This window comes from Salvelinus alpinus, chromosome 6 (genome assembly GCF_045679555.1).
Source record: "Salvelinus alpinus chromosome 6, SLU_Salpinus.1, whole genome shotgun sequence".
Taxonomy (NCBI): domain Eukaryota; kingdom Metazoa; phylum Chordata; class Actinopteri; order Salmoniformes; family Salmonidae; genus Salvelinus; species Salvelinus alpinus.
The window spans coordinates 16,699,168-16,719,200 of record NC_092091.1 but is presented as its reverse complement, the minus strand read 5'-3'; the positions used below and the strand labels follow the sequence as shown (position 1 = coordinate 16,719,200).

The window sequence follows — 20,033 nt, the reverse complement described above, 5'->3', positions numbered from 1 at the left end:
TTTCATTTGTTCTATGTGTGGTTTTTGTGTGTAGTTTTATGTGTTCTATTTGTGTAACGATTCTCGTTGGTGGAAGGAGAGGAGGACCAAAATGCAGCGTGGTAAGTGTTCGTCATATTTTAATTTCAAACTGAACACTACACAAAATAACAACGATAAGAAAAACGAAACAGTTCTGTAAGGTGAACAGACACTAGACAGAAAATAAACACCCACAACCCATAGTGGGAAAACAGGCTACCTAAATATGATTCTCAATCAGAGACAACGATCGACAGCTGCCTCTGATTGAGAACCATATCAGGCCAGACATAGAAATACAACATAGAAAACAGAACATAGACTACCCACCCAAACTCACGCCCTGACCAACCTAACACAAAGACATAAAAATAAACTAAGGTCAGAACATGACAGTACCCCCCCCCCCCCAAAAGGTGTGGAATCCGGCCGCAAAACTTGAACCTATAAGGGAGGGTCTGGGTGGGCGTCTGTACGCGGTGGCGGCTCTGGCGCGGGACGTGGACCCCACTCCACCATAGTCTTTGCCCGCTTAAGTGGCGCCTTTGGAGCGGCGACCCTCGCTGCCGACCTCGGACTGGGAACCCTTGCAGCGGGCCCCGAATAGATGGGAGACTCCGGCAGCGCCGTAGTGAAAGGCGACTCCGGCAGCGCCGGAGTGAAGGACGGGTACGGCAGCTCCTGACTGATGGGAGGCTCCGGCAGCGCCGTAGTGAAAGGCGACTCCGGCGGTGCCGGAGTGAAGGACGACTCCGGCAGCGCCGGAGTGAAGGACGACTCCGGCAGCGCCGGAGTGAAGGACGACTCCGGCAGCGCCGGAGTAAAGGACGACTCCGGCAGCGCCGGAGTGAAGGACGGCTCCGGCAGCTCCTGACTGACGGGCGGCTCCGGCAGCTCAGGACAGACGGGCGGCTCCGGCAGCTCAGGACAGACGGGCGGCTCCGGCAGCTCAGGACAGACGGGCGGCTCCGGCAGCTCAGGACAGACGGGCGGCTCCGGCAGCTCAGGACAGACGGGCGGCTCCGGCAGCTCAGGACAGACGGGCGGCTCCGCCAGCTCAGGACAGACGGGCGGCTGCTCTTGCTGCTCCGGACAGGAGGGAGACTCCGGCTGCTCCGGACAGGAGGGAGACTCCGGCTGCTCCGGACAGGAGGGAGACTCCGGCTGCTCCGGACAGGAGGGAGACTCCGGCTGCTCCGGACAGGAGGGAGACTCCGGCTGCTCCGGACAGGAGGGAGACTCCGGCTGCTCCGGACAGGAGGGAGACTCCGGCTGCTCCGGACAGGAGGGAGACTCCGGCTGCTCCGGACAGGAGGGAGACTCCGGCTGCTCCGGACAGGAGGGAGACTCCGGCTGCTCCGGACAGGAGGGAGACTCCGGCTGCTCCGGACAGGAGGGAGACTCCGGCTGCTCCGGACAGGAGGGAGACCACGGCTGCTCCGGACAGGAGGGAGACCACGGCTGCTCCGGACAGGAGGGAGACCCCGGCTGCTCCGGACAGGAGGGAGACCCCGGCTGCTCCGGACAGGAGGGAGACCCCGGCTGCTCCGGACAGGAGGGAGACCCCGGCTGCTCCGGACAGGAGGGAGACTCCGGCTGCTCCGGACAGGAGGGAGACTCCGGCTGCTCCGGACAGGAGGGAGACTCCGGCTGCTCCGGACAGGAGGGAGACTCCGGCTGCTCCGGACAGGAGGGAGACTCCGGCTGCTCCGGACAGGAGGGAGACTCCGGCTGCTCCGGACAGGAGGGAGACTCCGGCTGCTCCGGACAGGAGGGAGACTCCGGCTGCTCCGGACTAGAGGGCGTCGCTGGAGGCTCCGGACTAGAGGGTGTCGCTGGAGGCTCCGGACTGACGTCCTTCGTTGGAGGCCTCATGCCATGGATCCTCACCGGAGGCTTCGTGCCATGGATCCTCACCGGAGGCTTCGTGCCATGGATCCTCACTGGAGGCTTCGTGCCATGGATCCTCACAGGAGGCTTCGTGCCGTGGATCATCACTGGAGGCTTCGTGCCATGGATCATCACTGGAGGCTTCGTGCCATGGATCATCACTGGAGGCTTCGTGCCATGGATCATCACTGGAGGCTTCTTGCAATGGATCATCACTGGAGGCTTCGTGCCATGGATCATCACTGGAGGCTTCGTGCCATGGATCATCACTGGAGGCTTCGTGCCATGGATTATCACTGGAGGCTTCGTGCCATGGATTATCACTGGAATGGAGAGACACACAGGAGGCCTGGCTCTGGGAGAAGGCACAGGAGTCACCAGGCTGGGGAGACATGCAGGAGGGTTAGTGTTTAGCACAGGCACAGAACTCACCAGGCTGGGGAGACATGCAGGAGGCCTTGTCCTTGGCCGAAGCACCGGATGCACTAGACCGTGGAGGCGCACTGGCGGTCTCGAGCGCAGAGCTAGCACCACTCGTCCTGGCTGGATCCCCCCTGTAGCCTGGCAAGTGCGGGGAGTTGGAACAGGCCGCACTGGGCTGTGCTGGCGAACTGGAGACACCGTGCGTAGGGCTGGTGCAGTATACCCCAGGCCGAGTAGACGCACTGGAGACCAGATGCGCTGAGCCGGCATCATCCCTCCTGGCTCGATGCCCACTCTAGCCCAGCCGATTCGAGGATCTGCGATGTAGCGCACCGGGCTATGCGTGCAAACTGGGGACACCTTGCGCTTCTCCGCATAACACGGTGCCTGCCCAGTCACTCTCTCGCCACGGTAAGCACGGGGAGTTGGCTCAGGTCTCCTACCTGAGTCCGCCAATCTACCCGTGTGCCCCCCCCCCCAAAAAAAAAAATTCTGGGGCTGCCTCTCGTGCCCGTTACCTCGCGCCAATTCCTCATAGTGGCGCCGCTCCGCTCTAGCTGCCTCCAGCTCCTCTTTCGGACGGCGATACTCCCCCGGCTGTGCCCAGGGTCCTTTGCTATCCAAAATTTCCTCCCATGTCTAGGAGTCCTGAACCCTCTGCTCCTGGTTACCACGCTGCTTGGTCCTTTTCTGGTGGGTGGTTCTGTAACGATTCTCGTTGGTGGAAGGAGAGGAGGACCAAAATGCAGCGTGGTAAGTGTTCGTCATATTTTAATTTCAAACTGAACACTACACAAAATAACAACGATAAGAAAAACGAAACAGTTCTGTAAGGTGAACAGACACTAGACAGAAAAGAAACACCCACAACCCATAGTGGGAAAACAGGCTACCTAAATATGATTCTCAATCAGAGACAACGATCGACAGCTGCCTCTGATTGAGAACCATATCAGGCCAGACATAGAAATACAACAACATAGAAAACAGAACATAGACTACCCACCCAAACTCACGCCCTGACCAACCTAACACAAAGACATAAAAAGAAACTAAGGTCAGAACGTGATAATGTGTGATTTTATGTGTTCTGTGTGTGATTTTATGTGTTCTATGTGTGATTTTATGTGTTCTATGTGTGGTTCTATGTGTTCTATGTGTGGTTCTATGTGTGGTTTTTGTGTTCTGTGTGTGGTTTTATGTGTTCTATGTGTTCTATGTGTGGTTTTTGTGTTCTATGTGTGGTTTTATGTGTTCTATGTGGGGTTCTATGTGTTGTTCTATGTGTTCTATGCCGATGACGTGGATGTCGATTAAGGCATGCCCACGCACCTCTGATTCAGAGAAGTTAGGTTATATGCGGAAGACACATTTCAGTTGAATGCATTCTGTTGTCCAACTGACTAGGTATCCCCCTTTCCCTTCCTTTCTATGTGTTATGTGTTGTTTTATGTGTTGTTTTATGTTTTCTTTTATGTTTTCTATGTGTTGTTCTATGTTTTCTATGTGTTGTTCTACATTATATATACAAACGTATGTGGACACCACATCAAATTAGTGGATTCGACTATTTCAGCCACACCCATTGCTGACAGGTGTATAAAATCGAGCACACTGCCATTCAATCTCCATAGACAAACATTGGCAGTGGAATGGCCTTACTGAAGCTCAGTGACTTTCAACGCGGCACCATCATAGGATGCCACCTTTTCAACAAGTCAGTCCGTCAAATGTCTGCCCTGCTAGAGCTGCCCCGTTCAACTGTAAGTGCTGTTATTGTGAAGTGAAAACACCTAGGAGCAACAACGGCTCAGCTGCAAAGTGGTAGGCCACACAAGCTCACAGAAAGGGGCCGCCGAGTGGTGAAGCCTGTAGTGCGTAAAAATCGCCTGTCCTGGGTTGCAACACTCACTACCGAGTTCCAAACTGCCTCTGGAAGCAACGTCAGCACAATAACTGTTCGTCAGGAGCTTAATAAAATTATTTCCGTCGCCGAGCAGCCGCCCACAAGCCTAAGATCACCATGCGCAATGCCAAGCATCAGCTGAAGTGGTGTAAAGTTCACTGTCATTGGACTCTGGAGCAGCGGAAATTCGTTCTCTGGAGTGATGAATCACGATTCACCATCTAGCAGTCCGACGGACGAATCTTGGTTTGGCGGAAGCATAGTGCATAGTGCCAACTGTAAAGTTTGGTGGAGGAGGAATAATGGTCTGGGGCAGTTTTTCATGGTTAGGGCTAGATCTCTTGGTTCCATTGAAGGGAAATCTTAACTCTACAGCATACAATGACATTCTAGATGATTCTGTGCTTCCAACTTTGTGGCAACAGTTTGGGAAGGCCCTTTCCTGTTTCAGCATGACAATGCCCCTGTGCACGAAGCGAGGTCCATACAGAAATGGTTTGTCGAGAACTTGACTTGCCTGCATAGAGCCCTGACCTCAACCCCATCGAACACCTTTGGGACGAATTGGAACGCCGACTGCGAGCCAGGCCTAATCGCCCAACATCAGTGCCCAACCTCACTAATGCTCTTGTGGCTGAATGGAAGAAAGTTCCCTCAGCAATGTTCTATCATCTAGTGGAAAGCCTTCCCAGAATAGTAGATGCTGTTATAGCAGCAAAGGGGGACCAACTCCTTATTTCAGTTTTTTCTGATTGCTTAGGCACTATCTTTGAAACTTTAGGCTATTTTTGCAAAACTCTACACACTAACCACAAAACCTTACACCAAACATTATATATCTCTTGCAAAAGCAAACAATTCTTGCAAAACTCTTCAAACTCTTAAAACAAATTGTGTTTTTGCGTCAATACAGTACACACAAACCATCATTTGAATAAGTACACGAAGCACCAACTAGGCACTGATAGTAAAAATGAAAAACACTTGTGGCTTTTTCTTTTTCTGTGTGCAGTGCACAGCAGTTTTTTTGTTTTTTTGTCATACATGTAGTAAACACACAGGTATCCAAATGTGTAAAGTATGGAAGTGTTTTCCGAACATAACACACCATCAACACAAATAAGGGGAAAACATATATATATATTTTTCAAAATGTTCTAACACTCCTCAAACAACAGAAGCACAGTAGAAGAAAACAAAAACATTTGTGGTAGAAAAATAAGAAGAGAAAAAAAAGGAGGCTCCATCTCGTCCTTCGTGGGTCTGGCCATAAGACTTCATCCACATCACATGCCATGTTGTCTTGACGAAGGCAACGTGGAAAGTATCACATGCCTGGCATGACCCCTGATCGATGTCTCCACAAGCCTCCTCCATTGCCTGTAGAAGGGGATTGGTGGGGCTGGCGATCATACACCTTCCAACGCAATGCAGAGAATAATTCTTCAATAGGATTCCAGAACGGAGCGTATAGGGGAGATTTGAGTGCGATGAAAAGTGGGTGACCTGTGAACCAATTGCGGCCCACAGCAGCCCGGTGGAAACTAACATTGTCCCAGATGATAACGTACCTGCGCTGCTCTGGTCCCTGGTCATTGGGATTAGTCTGTTGTGGAGGGTGTCCAGAAATGTGGTAATGTGTGCAGTGTTGTATAGGCCTGTTGTATGGGCATGATGGTGAAGGATGCCGTTTTTGACTAAAAGCCACACACATTGTTATGTTGCCACCACGTTGTCCCGGGACGTTGATGATGGCACGGTGTCTGATGATATTTCTGCCGCGGCCCCTTGTTTTTGCAAGGTTGAAACCTGCCTCGTCCACATATATTAGCTCATGATGCACTGCATCTTTTTTTAGCTCCATGACTCTCTGAAAGAGACAAGACAAAACAATGTAGCACAGTAGGAAAAGACAGGGATCAGTCAATATAATGTAGCACCATACACTTCTAGATCCAGTACCAATGATAGGATAGTATAGCTTACCTGCACATATTCATATCTTAGTTGTTTTACACGGTCTGAGTTTCTTTCGAAGGGGACTCTGTACAGCTGCTTCATCCTAAATCTATTGCGTTTCAGGAGACGAGAAAGTGCAGAGAGACTCACTCTGTTGACGTTTTGGAATATGGTGTTATCTGCCATTATGTGGTCCTGCAGTTCTCTTAGTCTGATGCAGCTATTTGCAATGACCATATTTACAATGTGGGTCTCCTGCTCTGGGGTGAACAGGCGACCTCTTCCACCAGATACTGGTTTTCTTGCAGTTGTGTAAAAACATTTGAATGGTTTTAGTGATAGATCCTTCTCATTATGAAAGTACAGTACATACTAATGTACCAGTAAGACTACAGCACTTACAGTTACTTACCGGTTCTCATTTAGATATATCCGGATGATACCTGCAACAGTATAGCGGCTCAGATTTGGTTGAACCCGTTGCCCAGCCTCCCTCATGCTCATCCCATGGTGGACAACATGGTCAACCATAGTCGCTCTGATTTCATCAGTTTATTGTTTTCCTGACTACCCTTCCTCTTCCTCTTCCCCGTCCTCTCCTTCCCCCCGTCCTACTTCACCTCGTCCTTCTCCTCCTCTAGTTTTCACCCCTCTTACTCTCTGTCCAATATTGGCCTCCATTGTTGTCCAAACCCATTGTTTATCAGTGGCCTATTTATAGTGCTCCATCTCTGATTTGTAAGTGAACTCATTATCTAAAAGTGTTTTCACATGTGTCAGTGTGGAAAGGAAATTGGCGGAATAGTGTAGCAATGTAGGGACCAATGTTAATGGTATTGCTATTAGTGTGTTATTAAATTGCAAATTGAGTGTAAAGCAGTGAGTTGTATTTACAGTTTTGCAAAAAGTGTGTTATAAAATTACAAACTGAGTGTAAAAAAGAGAACGTGCATTCAATTTGGCACACTTGATGAATGCATTGGCTACAAGTGTTAATGGTTTCAGACTATAGTGCTTCAAGAATTACTGTTAGTGTTTAAGCATTCAGAAAAAACTGTAATGCCCATGATTTTGGAGATGTTTGACAGTGTCCACATACCTTTGGTCATGTAGTGTATGTGTTCAATGTGTTCTACACTACCGGTCAAAAGTTTTAGAACACCAACTCATTCAATTATTATACTTTTTTTTACTATTTATTTTACTAATAGTGAATACATCAAACCTATGAAATAACACATATGAAATCATATAGTAAGCAAAAAAGTGTTAAACAAATCAAAATATATTTAGTATTTTAGACTCTTCAAAGTAGCCATCCTTTGCCTTGATGACAGCTTTGCACACTCTTGGCATTCTCTCAACCAGCTTCATGAGGTAATCACCTGGAATGCATTTCAATTAACAGAAATTATTTGTGGAATTTCTTTCCTTCTTAATGCGTTTGAGCCAATCAGTTGTGTTGTGACAAGGTAGGGCGGTATACAGAAGATAGCCCTTTTTGGTAAAATACCAAGTCCATATTATGACTAGAACAGTGCAAATAAGCAAAGAGAAATGACAGTCCATCATTACTTTAAGACATGAAGGTCAGTCAATACGGAACATTTCAAGAATTTTGAAAGTTTCTTCAAGTTCAGTCGCATAAACCATCAAACGCTATGATGAAACTGGCTTTCATGAGGACCGCCACAGGAAAGGAAGACCCTGTTACCTCTGCTGCAGAAGACAAGTTCATTAGAGTTACCAGCCTCAGAAATTGCAGCCCAAATAAATGCTTCACAGAGTTCAAGTAACAGACACATCTCAACATCAACTGTTCAGAGGAGACTGCCTGAAACAGGCCTTCATGGTCGAATTGCTGCAAAGAAACTACTACTAAAGGACACCAATAAGAAGAAGAGACTTGCTTGGGCCAAGAAACACGAGCAATGGACATTAGACCGGTGGAAATTTGTCCTTTGGTCTGGAGACCAAATTGGAGATTTTTGGTTCCAACTGCTGTGTCTTTGTGAGATTTTTGATTAAAAATTTCTTTTTTAACCTTAATTTAACTTGGCAAGTCAGTTAAGAACAATTCTTATTTACAATGATGGCCTAGGAACAGTGGGTTAACTGCCTTGTTCAGGGGCAGAACAACAGATTTGTACCTTGTCAGCTTGGGGAGTTGATCTAGCAACCGTTTGGTTACTGACCCAATGCTATAACCACTAGGCTACCTGCCTCCCCAATGCGGTGTGGGTGAAAGGATGATCTCTGCATGTGTATTTCCCACCGTAAAGCATAGAGGAGGAGGTGTTATGGTGTGGGGGTGCTTTGCTGGTGACACTGTCTGTGATTTATTTAGAATTCAAGGCACACTTAACCAGCATGGCTACCACAGTATTCTGCAGAGATATGCCATCCCATCTGGTTTGGGCTTAGTGGGACTATCATTTTGTTTTTCAACAGGACAATGACCCAACATACCTCCAGGCTGTGAAAGGGCTATTTTACCAAGAAGGAGAGTGATGGAGTGCTGCGTCAGATGACCTGTCCTCCACAATCTCCCGACCTCAACCCAATTGAGATGGTTTGGGATGAGTTGGACCGCAGAGTGAAGGAAAAGCAGCCAACAAGAGCCCAGCAAATGTGGGAATTCCTTCAAGACTATTGGAAAAGCATTCCAGGTGAAGCTGGTTGAGAGATTGCAAAGCTGTTATTAAGGCAAAAAGGGTGGCTATTTGAAGAATCTCAAATATATTAATTTAACACTTTTTAGGTTCAACATGATTCCATATGTGTTATTTTATAGTTTTGATGTCTTCACTATTATTCTACGATGTAGAAAATAGTAAAAATAAAGAAAAATCCTTGAATGAGTAGGTGTTCTAAAACTTTGGACCGGTAGTGTACGTGTTTTTCTATGTCTTGTTATATGTGTTTTACCTGTGGCTCTACAGTATTCACACCCCTTAGCATTTTTCCTATTTTGTTGCCTTACAACCTGGGATTAAAATGTATTTTTGGGGGGTTTATATCATTTGATTTACACAACATGCATACCACTTTGAAGATGCAAAATATTTTTTATTGTGAAACAAACAAGAAACAACACAAAAAAATGAAAACTTGAGCGTGCATAACTATTCAGCGTGCACATCAATTACAGCTGCAAGTCTATTGGGGTATGTCTCTAGAAGCTTGGCACATTTAGCCACTGGGATTTTTGCCAATTCTTCAAGGCAAAACTGCTCCAGCTCCTTCAAGTTGGATGGGTTCCGCTGGTGTACAGCAATCTTTAAGTCATACCACAAATTCTCAATTGGATTGAGGTCTGGGCTTTGACTAGGCCATTCCAAGACATTTAAATGTTTCCCCTTAAACCACTCAAGTGTTGCTTTAGCAGAATGCTTAGGGTCATTGTCCTGCTGGAAGGTGAACCTCCGTCCCAGTCTCAAATCTCTGGAAGACTGAAACAGGTTTCCCTCAAGAATTTCCCTGTATTTAGCGCCAACCATCATTCCTTCAATTCTGACCAGTTTCCCAGTCCCTGCCGATGAAAAACATACCCACAGCATGATGCTGCCACCACCATGCTTCACTGTGGGGATGGTGTTCTTGGGGTGATGAGAGGTGTTGGGTTTGCGCCAGACATAGCGTTTTCCTTGATGGCCAAAAAGCAAAATTTTTGTCTCATCTGACCAGAGTACCTTCTTCCATATGTTAAGGGAGTCTCCCACATGCCTTTTCGCGAACACCAAACGTGTTTGCTTATTTTCTTCTTTAAGCAATGGCTTTTTTCTGGCCACTCTTCCATAAAGCCCAGCTCTGTGGAGTGTACGGCTTAAAGTGGTCCTATGGACAGATACTCCAATCTCCGCTGTGGAGCTTTGCAGCTCCTTCAGGGTTATCTTTGGTCTCTTTGTTGCCTCTGATTAATGCCCTCCTTGCCTGGTCTGTGAGTTTTGGTGGGTGGCCCCCTCTTGGCAGGTTTGTCGTTATGCCATATTCTTTCAATTTTTTTTATAATGGATTTAATGGTGCTCCGTGCGATGTTCAAAGTTTCAGATATTTTTTTATAACCCAACCCTGATCTGTACTTCTCCACAATTTTGTCCCTGACCTGTTTGGAGAGCTCCTTGGTCTTCATGGTGCCGCTTGCTTGGTGGTGCCCCTTGTTTACTGGTGTTGCAGACTCTGGGGCCTTTCAGAACAGGTGTATATATACTGAGATCATGTGACAGGTCATGTGACACTTAGATTGCACACAGGTGGACTAATTATGTGACTTCTGAAGGTAATTGGTTGCACCAGATCTTATTTAGGGGCTTCATAGCAAAGGGGGGTGAATAAATATGTACACACCACGTTTCTTACATTTTTTTAAATAGTTTTTTGAAACAAGTTCTTTTTTAAATTTCACTTCACCAATTTGGACTATTTTATGTATGTCCATTACATGAAATCCAAATAAAAATCTATTTAAATTAGAGGTTGTAATTCAACAATATAGGAAAAACACCAAGGTGGATGAATACTTTTGCAAGGCCCTGAATGTGTTCTATGTGTTCCACCGCCACACAAACAGCCATCTGGAATCATAACAAGCATCTGTCCTGCAGTCTAAACCCTGCTGCCGGGGACGATTGAGACCTGTGTCCTAATCTGGGGCAGGAATAACTGCACATTTACCATCAATGAGTGGGAGGCGGAGGGAGGCCTAATCCAATGTGATCTGTGTGATGGTGCACTTGATGGTACCAAGCTGTCAATGCAGCTCACAACGCCATCGTTTGTAATTAAACACTTGGTATAATATGGGATACTTTGATACACTGCACCGCCAGTTGGAGCTGTTGCATATGCAGATGCAGTTAAATGGCACCATTGCATTTTACATTGGAGTGTAATGGAGCAAAATGTTCCCTTTTCTCTTTTCAGAACTGGTTGAATGGCTATTTGTACCCTGTAGGCACCTGCAACTTACCACAGGTGAGGTAAATTAGACATACACGAGAATCACCTGCCTCCAACCAAATTAATTAGAATTTTGTATAATTTAGTCCAGGCCATTTTTTCCCTTTCAAGTGAAATATCTAAATTTCAGTTCAGATGTATTTATTTTTTTATCCTGTAAATTAAACAAATACATATGTGTACACCCAAAAGGTTTCAATTACAACTTATTTTAGAAGAAATAGTGAAACATGTAAGGGTGCCAAAACACTTAATTGTGTCTGTATAGACTACCATATTTGTCCCAACACTTACGCGTCTATCTATCTTCCTTTTGTGGCAAGGCTGTACTAAATTATGTATGCTAGCTTTTTATTGTCATCCCCCTCCCCCAAAAGCTTCTCTCATCAGCTGGAAGTGTAATTCAATGAGGCAGCCCCCCCTGGAATGGACTCCCAAGTGCTTCAATCACTTCGATTTGACTACTGTACTGGACCTAAAAAAGTAGGGCAGAGACAAGGAGAAGTAGAGGCTGACTGAGGGACGGAATGAGAAGTGCTCTGATGTGGGAGGGAGAGAGAGAGAGTGCGTGTGTGTGGGTGTGTGTGAGTTTGTGTCTAAGCGTGTGTGTGTGTGAGTGTGTGTGTGTGTGTGTGTGTGTGTGTGTGTGTGTGTGTGTGTGTGTGTGTGTGTGTGTGTGTGTGTGTGTGTGTGTGTGTGTGAGTGTGTGTGCCAGTTTGTGTGTGCGTGAGTGAGTTTGTGTGTGTGTGAATGTTTGTGTTTGTGTGAGTGTGAGTGTGTGTGTGTGATACGTAAATGGCAGGAGTGTGGCCAGAGGCTTCTGTTCAAAGCCATATCCATAGAAAATGAGGTACCTCCCCTAAATCTGAGTGTTTTCTCTTCTATACATGTCCTTGGATTAGGGCAGTGTGTGTATGTGTGTATGTGTGTATGTGTGTGTGTGTATGTATTGTGTATGTATTTGTGTTCCCTACTACACAAGAGTCTGACCTAAATGTAATACTCTCAGTTTAGGTTAAAATATTGCGTGCTTGCATATTCATACTGACATTTCACTTGGTGTCAAGATGTTACATTTCCACAAATTCCTTTGTAGCCGTGGAAATTAAATGAACGCTCTGAAAAGGCCTTATATCAGATATCCCCACTTCATCTATGTCTTCTGTAACCTCCTTGGTGCTGGACCTCTGACAGACAGGTCAGGGTAAATCTTCTCAGGATCCCAGCACTAATTGAGGAATGAAGATTACCTCATCCTCTTAAGGCTGGTTAATTAAGCTGCTGCTGCACTGGCTCCAGACCAGACAGTGACAGAACATTGTGGATCAACTGACTCCAGATCAGATGTACTCATCATGCCCCTGATTAAACAGGACAAGCACAGCACACCTCACAGCTCACACAGAAAAACCGAAAAACACCCTCCACTATACACTAATATAACCAAGCGCACCTAAAACTGAGAAACAGAAGCAAGCACACTTCGTATCGAGAAACAGAAGCAAGCACACTTCATATTGAGAATTGAGAAACAGAACCAAGCACACTTCATATTGAGAATCAGAACCAAGCACACTTCATATAGAGAATCAGAACCAAGCACACTTCATATTGAGAATTGAGAAACAGAACCAAGCACACTTCATATAGAGAATCAGAACCAAGCACACTTCATATAGAGAATCAGAACCAACCACACATCATATTGAGAATCAGAACCAAGCACACTTCATATAGAGAATCAGAACCAAGCACACTTCATATCAAGAATTGAGAAACAGAACCAAGCACACTTCATATTGAGTATCAGAACCAAGCACACTGCATATAGAGAATCAGAACCAAGCACACATCATATTGAGAATCAGAACCAAGCACACTTCATATAGAGAATCAGAACCAAGCACACATCATATTGAGAATCAGAACCAAGCACACTTCATATAGAGAATCAGAACCAAGCACACATCATATTGAGAATCAGAACCAAGCACACATCAAATTGAGAATCAGAACCAAGCACACATCACATTGAGAAACAGAAGCAAGCAAACTTCATTTCGAGATTCAGTGAGTAGTTGACTCAAACAATAGTTGAACAGTTTTGAAAAAAATTGAGAGATTTTGTTGTATTTAAAAAAAAAACATTCACTTTCACTTAGCTAGCGAATGCAGATCGCTAGTTTACCCCACTCAAACACCCAGCTCAAACAGAGAGGGATGCTATAACTCTTCCAAGTCAAGGTAAGCCACAGGGGCCTCCCGGTGTAACTGCTAAACTGCTTGCTGACTATACACTGTACTGCATGATTGTAGTGGGTTTGCTAACACATTAGTTCTAGTAGCTTTGCTGACTATGACGTTAGCTAATATGGTGACAACGATGTAGGCTTTGTGTAGCAGTTAGCGGTTATGATATGAAGGTTTGGTCACAGACAGCTGATGTATTGTGCACAGAAGTCCACAAGCCAAGAGAAAATATGAGAGGAGGAGATCGCATAGATGCAAGAAGGAATTATACAATGAGCAAAATAATCATGCTGTTTGCATGTGGCTGCTATGAAGGTGAACTGTGTTTGCGAGTAATCAGGAGTGTATTCATTCTGCCAATTCTGTTGAAAAAAGTTTCATAAACGGAGGCAAACAGAACGAAACAGAGATAAACATACCTGAATTTGTCCAATAGAAACTCTCATTTGCAACTGTTGGACTAATGATTACACCCTAGATCAGGCAAGATTGTGCAAGGCAGTATTGAATGTGTCACTGTCTGTCACCTTGATTACTCACATTTTTCTCTCGACTATGTTGTAAACTTTCATTCATAGGTTGTAGCAACCTCATGGGTATGTAGTAGCCTAAACCTATCGACCTAATACATTGAGCTGGGTGAACGGAATATGAACGACAGTCATCCAACATGCTGTAATAGAAATAAAGCCATGCTCATAATTTTTTTTTTTTTTTAAATCGTCCTCCCTCATCTTAAACATCACCAACCGCCACAAGCGTACATCTCAGGCATTGCGCTTCACACGATCAAATAATCCACACAATAATTCACATTTCCTGTTGCTGCAAGATTATTTTCCTGCTGTGATAAACTGGTCAAATTAAGATCCTGCAACTGTATAGACTGTGCGTACGTATGTGAGTACAGACTAAGCGAATGGGAGAGGAATGTTGAGCGGAGGAGAGCAATTCAGGATCTTTGTGGACCGATGACAAAATAAAGACCTTAAGGCTCCTCTAAGTGGCAGCAGAGGCACGCATGATGGAGCTACATCATTTCTTTCAAATCAGTAAATGAAGGACATCTTTCTCTCTCACTTTCTCTCTCTCTCTCTCTCTCTCTCTCTCTCTCTCTCTCTCTCTCTCTCTCTCTCTCTCTCTCTCTCTCTCGCTGTCTGTCTCTCTCTCTCTCGCTGTCTGTCTCTCTCTCTCCTCTCTCTCGCTGTCTGTCTCTCTCCTCTCTCTCACTCTCTGTCTCTGTCTCTCTCCGTCTGTCTGTCTCTCTCCGTCTGTCTCTCCTCTCTCCGTCTGTCTCTCCTCTCTCTCCTCTCACCTCTCTATCCCTCTCCTTCTCCACTTCAAATCAATACAGAGACCAAAGGCCACAAGAACTCAGCCTGGGAAAAAAACTATGACTTTATCCTCTGTGATTGTCTGCATGTGAAAGATGAGGGTTATCTGTAAGACTTCTACAGTTGAGTGGCTGTTCAGTAGAAAGTTAACTTTGACTTGGTGCTCTGTTCAGTCTGTATCGCTGAAGCGTTACAGATTGTGCAAAATAAATGTAAAGCTAATTGAGGATTATATGCAGCGTTTACGGTGAATTCATTCTCCGCTAACGCAGGAACATTGCCTTTAAATTTAAATCAATTTAAAAAACCTCTGTAGAGTACTTGCATTTACTTTTGGCTAAGCACAGAGCACATGCATCAAGCTCCTTTTTGACTGAACCCCCCCCCCCCCTCGAAATACCAGGGAATTGAAAGGGATGAAAAGGGAAACAAACTCTTGAACAGTCCGAGAGGGAAGAGGGGGGAAGAGGGGGAAGTATATAATGATGCTTTTCCAAATCAGATGGAACAGATTATATTGTCTTTACTAATCTGTACACATATTGTCATAGTCAGTATTATATAAGATGAGAGTCAAAACGGCCAACAATCTCTCTCCTACAGATCCACATCAACACCATGTACTACCATCTCTCTCTCTCTCTCTCTCTCCCTCTAGCTAGTGGGTGGCACAAGGAGGGCACCTACTGAGACAGCCCGATGCCAGTGCCAGTCTAGGGTGGCAGCAGACATGCAGCCCCTCGACCTGCCTAGGAGTACCCACCTGGAGAGCCTGGGTGAGTGACTGCCACAGTGGGCTGATTGACGGACAACAGTGTTTAGTTACTCATCACCCGAGCCATGTCCTGTTCTTCCGGCTTCCATCACGAATACGCAAGTAGTACGGGAGCATCATGGCAAATACTGGAAGACTGGCCGACAGCTTCTACGCCTAGACCATCAGGCTGCTGAATAGACACCACTAGGCAGCAACCTGCTCCCCTTGTCCCCCTTCTGACCCTCCCCCCAACGGACATTTACCCTGCCGCTACCCCAATGAACATTTACCATTATTAAAGTGTTAACATGTATATATTTTATTTAAATGTATTTATATTCTTTATTATTACATGTATTGTTTTATTTCACTTTGACCTGCATTGTTGGAGCTCGGAGCTTATGATTTTCTTTACTGTACCCTGTACATGTGACTATTAAACTTCTAATCTAATCTACTCCAGAACTTCCTGTACGTACAATATATTTGTTTTAGATTGCTTAGATTTATCAAAGTCCTCTTCCTAAAGCCCTCTTCTTCTCTCTCCCCAGTCTTTGCAGCCCTGCCCAGTCTGCTGCTAGTACTGCTGGGTCTGCTAGAGGCAGCTAGCGGTTGTCCCACTGTGTGCATCTGCAACAGCAACGGCACAGACTGTACAGGCCTGGCTCTGCTCTCCCTAACCACCGTCCTGCCTCTGCTGCCCCAGGACACCCGCACCCTCCTCTTGCCCCACAACAACCTCTCCTCCCTGGGCGACGGGGACCTGTCCAACCTCAGCGCTCTGGAGCTCCTGGACCTCTCTGACAACCACCTCTCCAGCCTGCAACCAGGGTCATTCTCCGGCCTCAGCGGCCTGCAATGGCTCAACCTCTCAGGGAACTACCTGGGTGACTGCCCCCTACTTACCCCTACAGACCCCAGTAACCAGACGGAGGTTACCCAGTGTAACGGTAGTCGCTGGGGGTTGAGCCGAGAGCTGTTCCAGGGCCTTTGGATACTGAAAGGGCTGGACTTGTCCCTGAACGGCCTGGTAGTTTTTCCCAATGGGCTGCTGGACGGGCTCCAGGGCCTGGCCTGGCTGTCTCTGACTGGGAACAAGCTGCGGAGCCTGGACAGAGCCACCTTCCAGCCCCTGGGCAGCCTGCTGAGCCTCCAACTGGCAGGCAACCCTTGGGAGTGTGACTGCAACCTGAGGGACTTCAAGCACTGGATGGAGTGGCTGCTGTACAGACGTCAGTATTATGTTGTGTATTGCTTCAAGCTTACAGTGTTTCATGTACAGTCAAGTCAGTTTGGCCTTTGTTCCATGTCATGTACTAGTCTGATACTGTGTCATGTCTGTTATTGATCTGTAAATGAGCTTGATTATCTATTGATCGTGCTAGTGATCCACTAGATCCCTATGTGTGTTTCAGACGGGCAGGTGGATGCTGTGAAATGCAACCTACCCAAGGAGCTGAGGGGGCGGGACATCCGCAGCATCCCCATAGAGATGTTCAACTACTGCCTGCAGTTGGAGAACCAGGCCAGGGTCCCTGGCTACGATGGGCCCCGTGGGGGGCGCCCACCCTGTGTCGGTCGGATCAACGGGCTCATGAACGGGCCCCAGGCCAACCAAGAAGACTGTGTACGCCAGCGCTACCGGCCCATTAGCGTGCGCAGGGCCTGGGGGACTCAGATCGTGGCGGCGTGTGTGTGTGGTGTGGTGTGTGTGATGATGGTGGTGGCGGCCACCTACGGCTGTATCTACGCCTCTCTTATGGCCAAGTACCAGAGGGAGCTGAAGAACACATGGCAGCCATTGATGGCTGGGGAGGGAGGGGGGGAGACAGACGTCGAGGACGGCGTCTTTCCTTCCTCCCCAACATCCCCAGCTGAGCCAGAACCAGAGTCCAGTCCCATAGTCCACACATACAGAATAACAGGCTTTTGACCTTTGTTTCTCTGACTGGCTGACATTCCTGTTGCAAGGATTCAGGGGGGGCTGCATTCCCTAACTGTGTGTCTTACTACTCAGTGCTCCAGGGCATTCTAGACTAGGGAATGTATAGAGCTGAGAAAGCGTATCCCTGCTGCACTTTGCTGGTGTTCGAGGCATACCGACATGATCGTACAGTTGATCGTCAAATGGAAAACTGGAACGCTGCATTGCTTCAAGACGTGTGGTTGCTACGTGATTGGTACTTTAGTCAGCTCTCCAACTGTGTGGTGGACGTTCTGGTACCTCTGCACCTTGGTTCAAAGACTTTCCTAGAAATCGTCTTTGAAATCCATTATAATTGTACGCTTATTCCTTGATCCGACCTTCCATCAAAGTTCTTTGTGTTTCAAGCAAAAAATGCCAATAGATCAAGTCCCTGTCTAATGTAATGTAACTGCTCCTAACGTTTTGCTACAAAAGCCCAGGTTAACAATCCCAGTAGTGGTTGTCGCTCAAATAGTTATAGTACACATGAATGTACAAGAATATAGTACACAATGTTCTGTGGAATCAGTGTTAGACAGATGCAGTCTTGTGTATCAGATCTGTGCTCAGGTGCAGTGACTCAATCCTCTCTCTACTAAATGAATATTCCAAGTCAAATCAATGTTCATATCTGTACAGAGTAAGCCTGCTTTCAAAGCCATACAATACAACAGCAAACTACTGACCTTTAGAGGATATTATGATAACAGCAGCTGAAGAGAGTCAGTGCCATGGCTAGCAGCCATATTCATTGCGAACTGAATCTAGTTGGCAACCATTTCCATTTAACCATTTTGAACTGTCGAAGAGATCAGCACTGACCTAAAAACATGTACATATATCAGTATCTCATTAGTCCTTTAATCGTTATTTCTGTCTCTGTGTTAACATTACACATTTGCTCTTAAGTTTTGCTCAAGAAATAACGATAATGTGATATTCTGTTAATCATGCTGATGACAATAAAGCATTTATTTATCTAACCTTGCCCACCACAATTTATTCCAGCTGATGTAAGCATCCCCTACATTTTTGTGACAGGATATGAGAAAAGGCCATGAGGATAAAGCTCATGATGATGTGACAACCATCACATACACTTAACAGTAACCCTCCTCTTCTAGGGACCTTCACAAGACACATGGAGCGCTTCCCTCTCCACAAGCCAAAAGTGTGTCAAACATTTAGCAGTAGCACCACAGAGAATACTACTACCGTTATGGACACTTCAATACACGTAGAAGCCACACGATGCATTAACGCCTCCAGGATTGGTGTTAAGCAGCCCGATATTTCAGAGAACGTAAAAGTCAGAAGCTTACCTCCAGCCATTGCCATCTTGCCTCCCGATGACACAGTCACAGCTGTGGCGGCTATGACATACTTTGACGCCCCTGTCACAAGACAATCAACCAATCATCAATCAGTCTAACACAACCTTTGAGCTTCTGTAGGTCTGGGTTGATTTCCCCCAAATCATAATGATTGTCTTTAGCAATAAGAGCATCGTTGGTCCGTTGCCGAAGTTACCAGTAGATTTCAGATGATCTTAGTGCTAAAGATTATCATTATGTTTTGGGGAAACTCACCGCTGTTCTGTTATAATGTCATGTCAATAGTAATAATCAAATATTAGCAGAGTTGGGGTCAATTTCAGCCAGCTGGAGCTGTACATGGAATTTCTCAAATTTCTCCATTAAATTCCTAAATTGACTTGGTAGAAGACGTAATTCACTAGACTGATGCTAGGTCTGTTTGTGTTGTCTTGCCAACTCCTACTGCCATTGTCACAGCAAGCATTGCCAAGACAGCTCAAACCGATCTGGGACTAGGCTAATCAAATCAAATCAAATGTATTTATATAGCCCTTCTTACATCAGCTGATATCTCAAAGTGCTGTACAGAAACCCAGCCTAAAACCCCAAACAGCAAGCAATGCAGGTGTAGAAGCACAGTGGTTATGAAAAACTCCCTAGAAAGGCCAAAACCTAGGAAGAAACCTAGAGAGGAACCAGGCTATGAGGAGTGGCCAGTCCTCTTCTGGCTGTGCCGGGTGGAGATTATAACAAAACATGGCCAAGATGTTCAAATGTTCATAAATGACCAGCATGGTCAAATAATAATAATCACAGTAGTTGTCGAGGGTGCAACAAGTCAGAACCTCAGGAGTAAATGTCAGTTGGCTAGGGATGGACCTCAACCCTGGATGATAGGGATGGTACCTGTCTTGTCTCTGTTGTCTTTGTCCTCCACAGGGATGTAGTAGACGAAGCTTCCAGGGGGGTTCTCCATGGCCAGGCGGTACCACAGGGGGAAATGGTCCACGGTAAACAGGTTGTCCTTATCAGCTGGAGTCAAGAACTTTCTGTAGAGTAGGAAGTAGTTATTAAGAGAGAGTTTAGAGCAAACTCCCGAGACCTATTCATTAGCGCACACTGTAGCAAAACGTTTTGCAAAGGAAAAACAAGTGTTTCATATTGGACAAGTTCAGGTACTGACTGCCTGTTTCTTTCATTTGGTTCCTAGTGAATACTTTCCTGCTCAAAGGACACAGGCTGTAATATGGGC

The 20,033-nt window shown here is 46.1% G+C and overlaps 2 protein-coding genes across 2 annotated transcripts in view; one reads left to right on the top strand and one right to left on the bottom strand.

The window, feature by feature from the left end:
• The window catches only part of LOC139578241 (voltage-dependent calcium channel subunit alpha-2/delta-4-like), a 77,642-nt gene that overhangs the window by 16,687 nt on the left and 40,922 nt on the right, over positions 1-20,033 (bottom strand). Inside the window, exons 23-24 of the mRNA XM_071405588.1 lie at positions 19,688-19,830; positions 18,788-18,859 (exon numbers count right to left, since the gene is read on the bottom strand). Coding sequence (XP_071261689.1) covers positions 18,788-18,859; positions 19,688-19,830 — 215 coding nt within the window. The remainder of the gene's footprint in view (positions 1-18,787; positions 18,860-19,687; positions 19,831-20,033) is intronic.
• LOC139578243 (leucine-rich repeat and transmembrane domain-containing protein 2-like) lies at positions 15,317-18,442 on the top strand. Its single transcript, XM_071405591.1, has 3 exons — positions 15,317-15,518; positions 16,051-16,731; positions 16,915-18,442. Exons 1-3 carry the CDS (start codon positions 15,473-15,475, stop codon positions 17,430-17,432), a joined length of 1,245 nt encoding a protein of 414 aa, XP_071261692.1. The 5' UTR covers positions 15,317-15,472; the 3' UTR covers positions 17,433-18,442.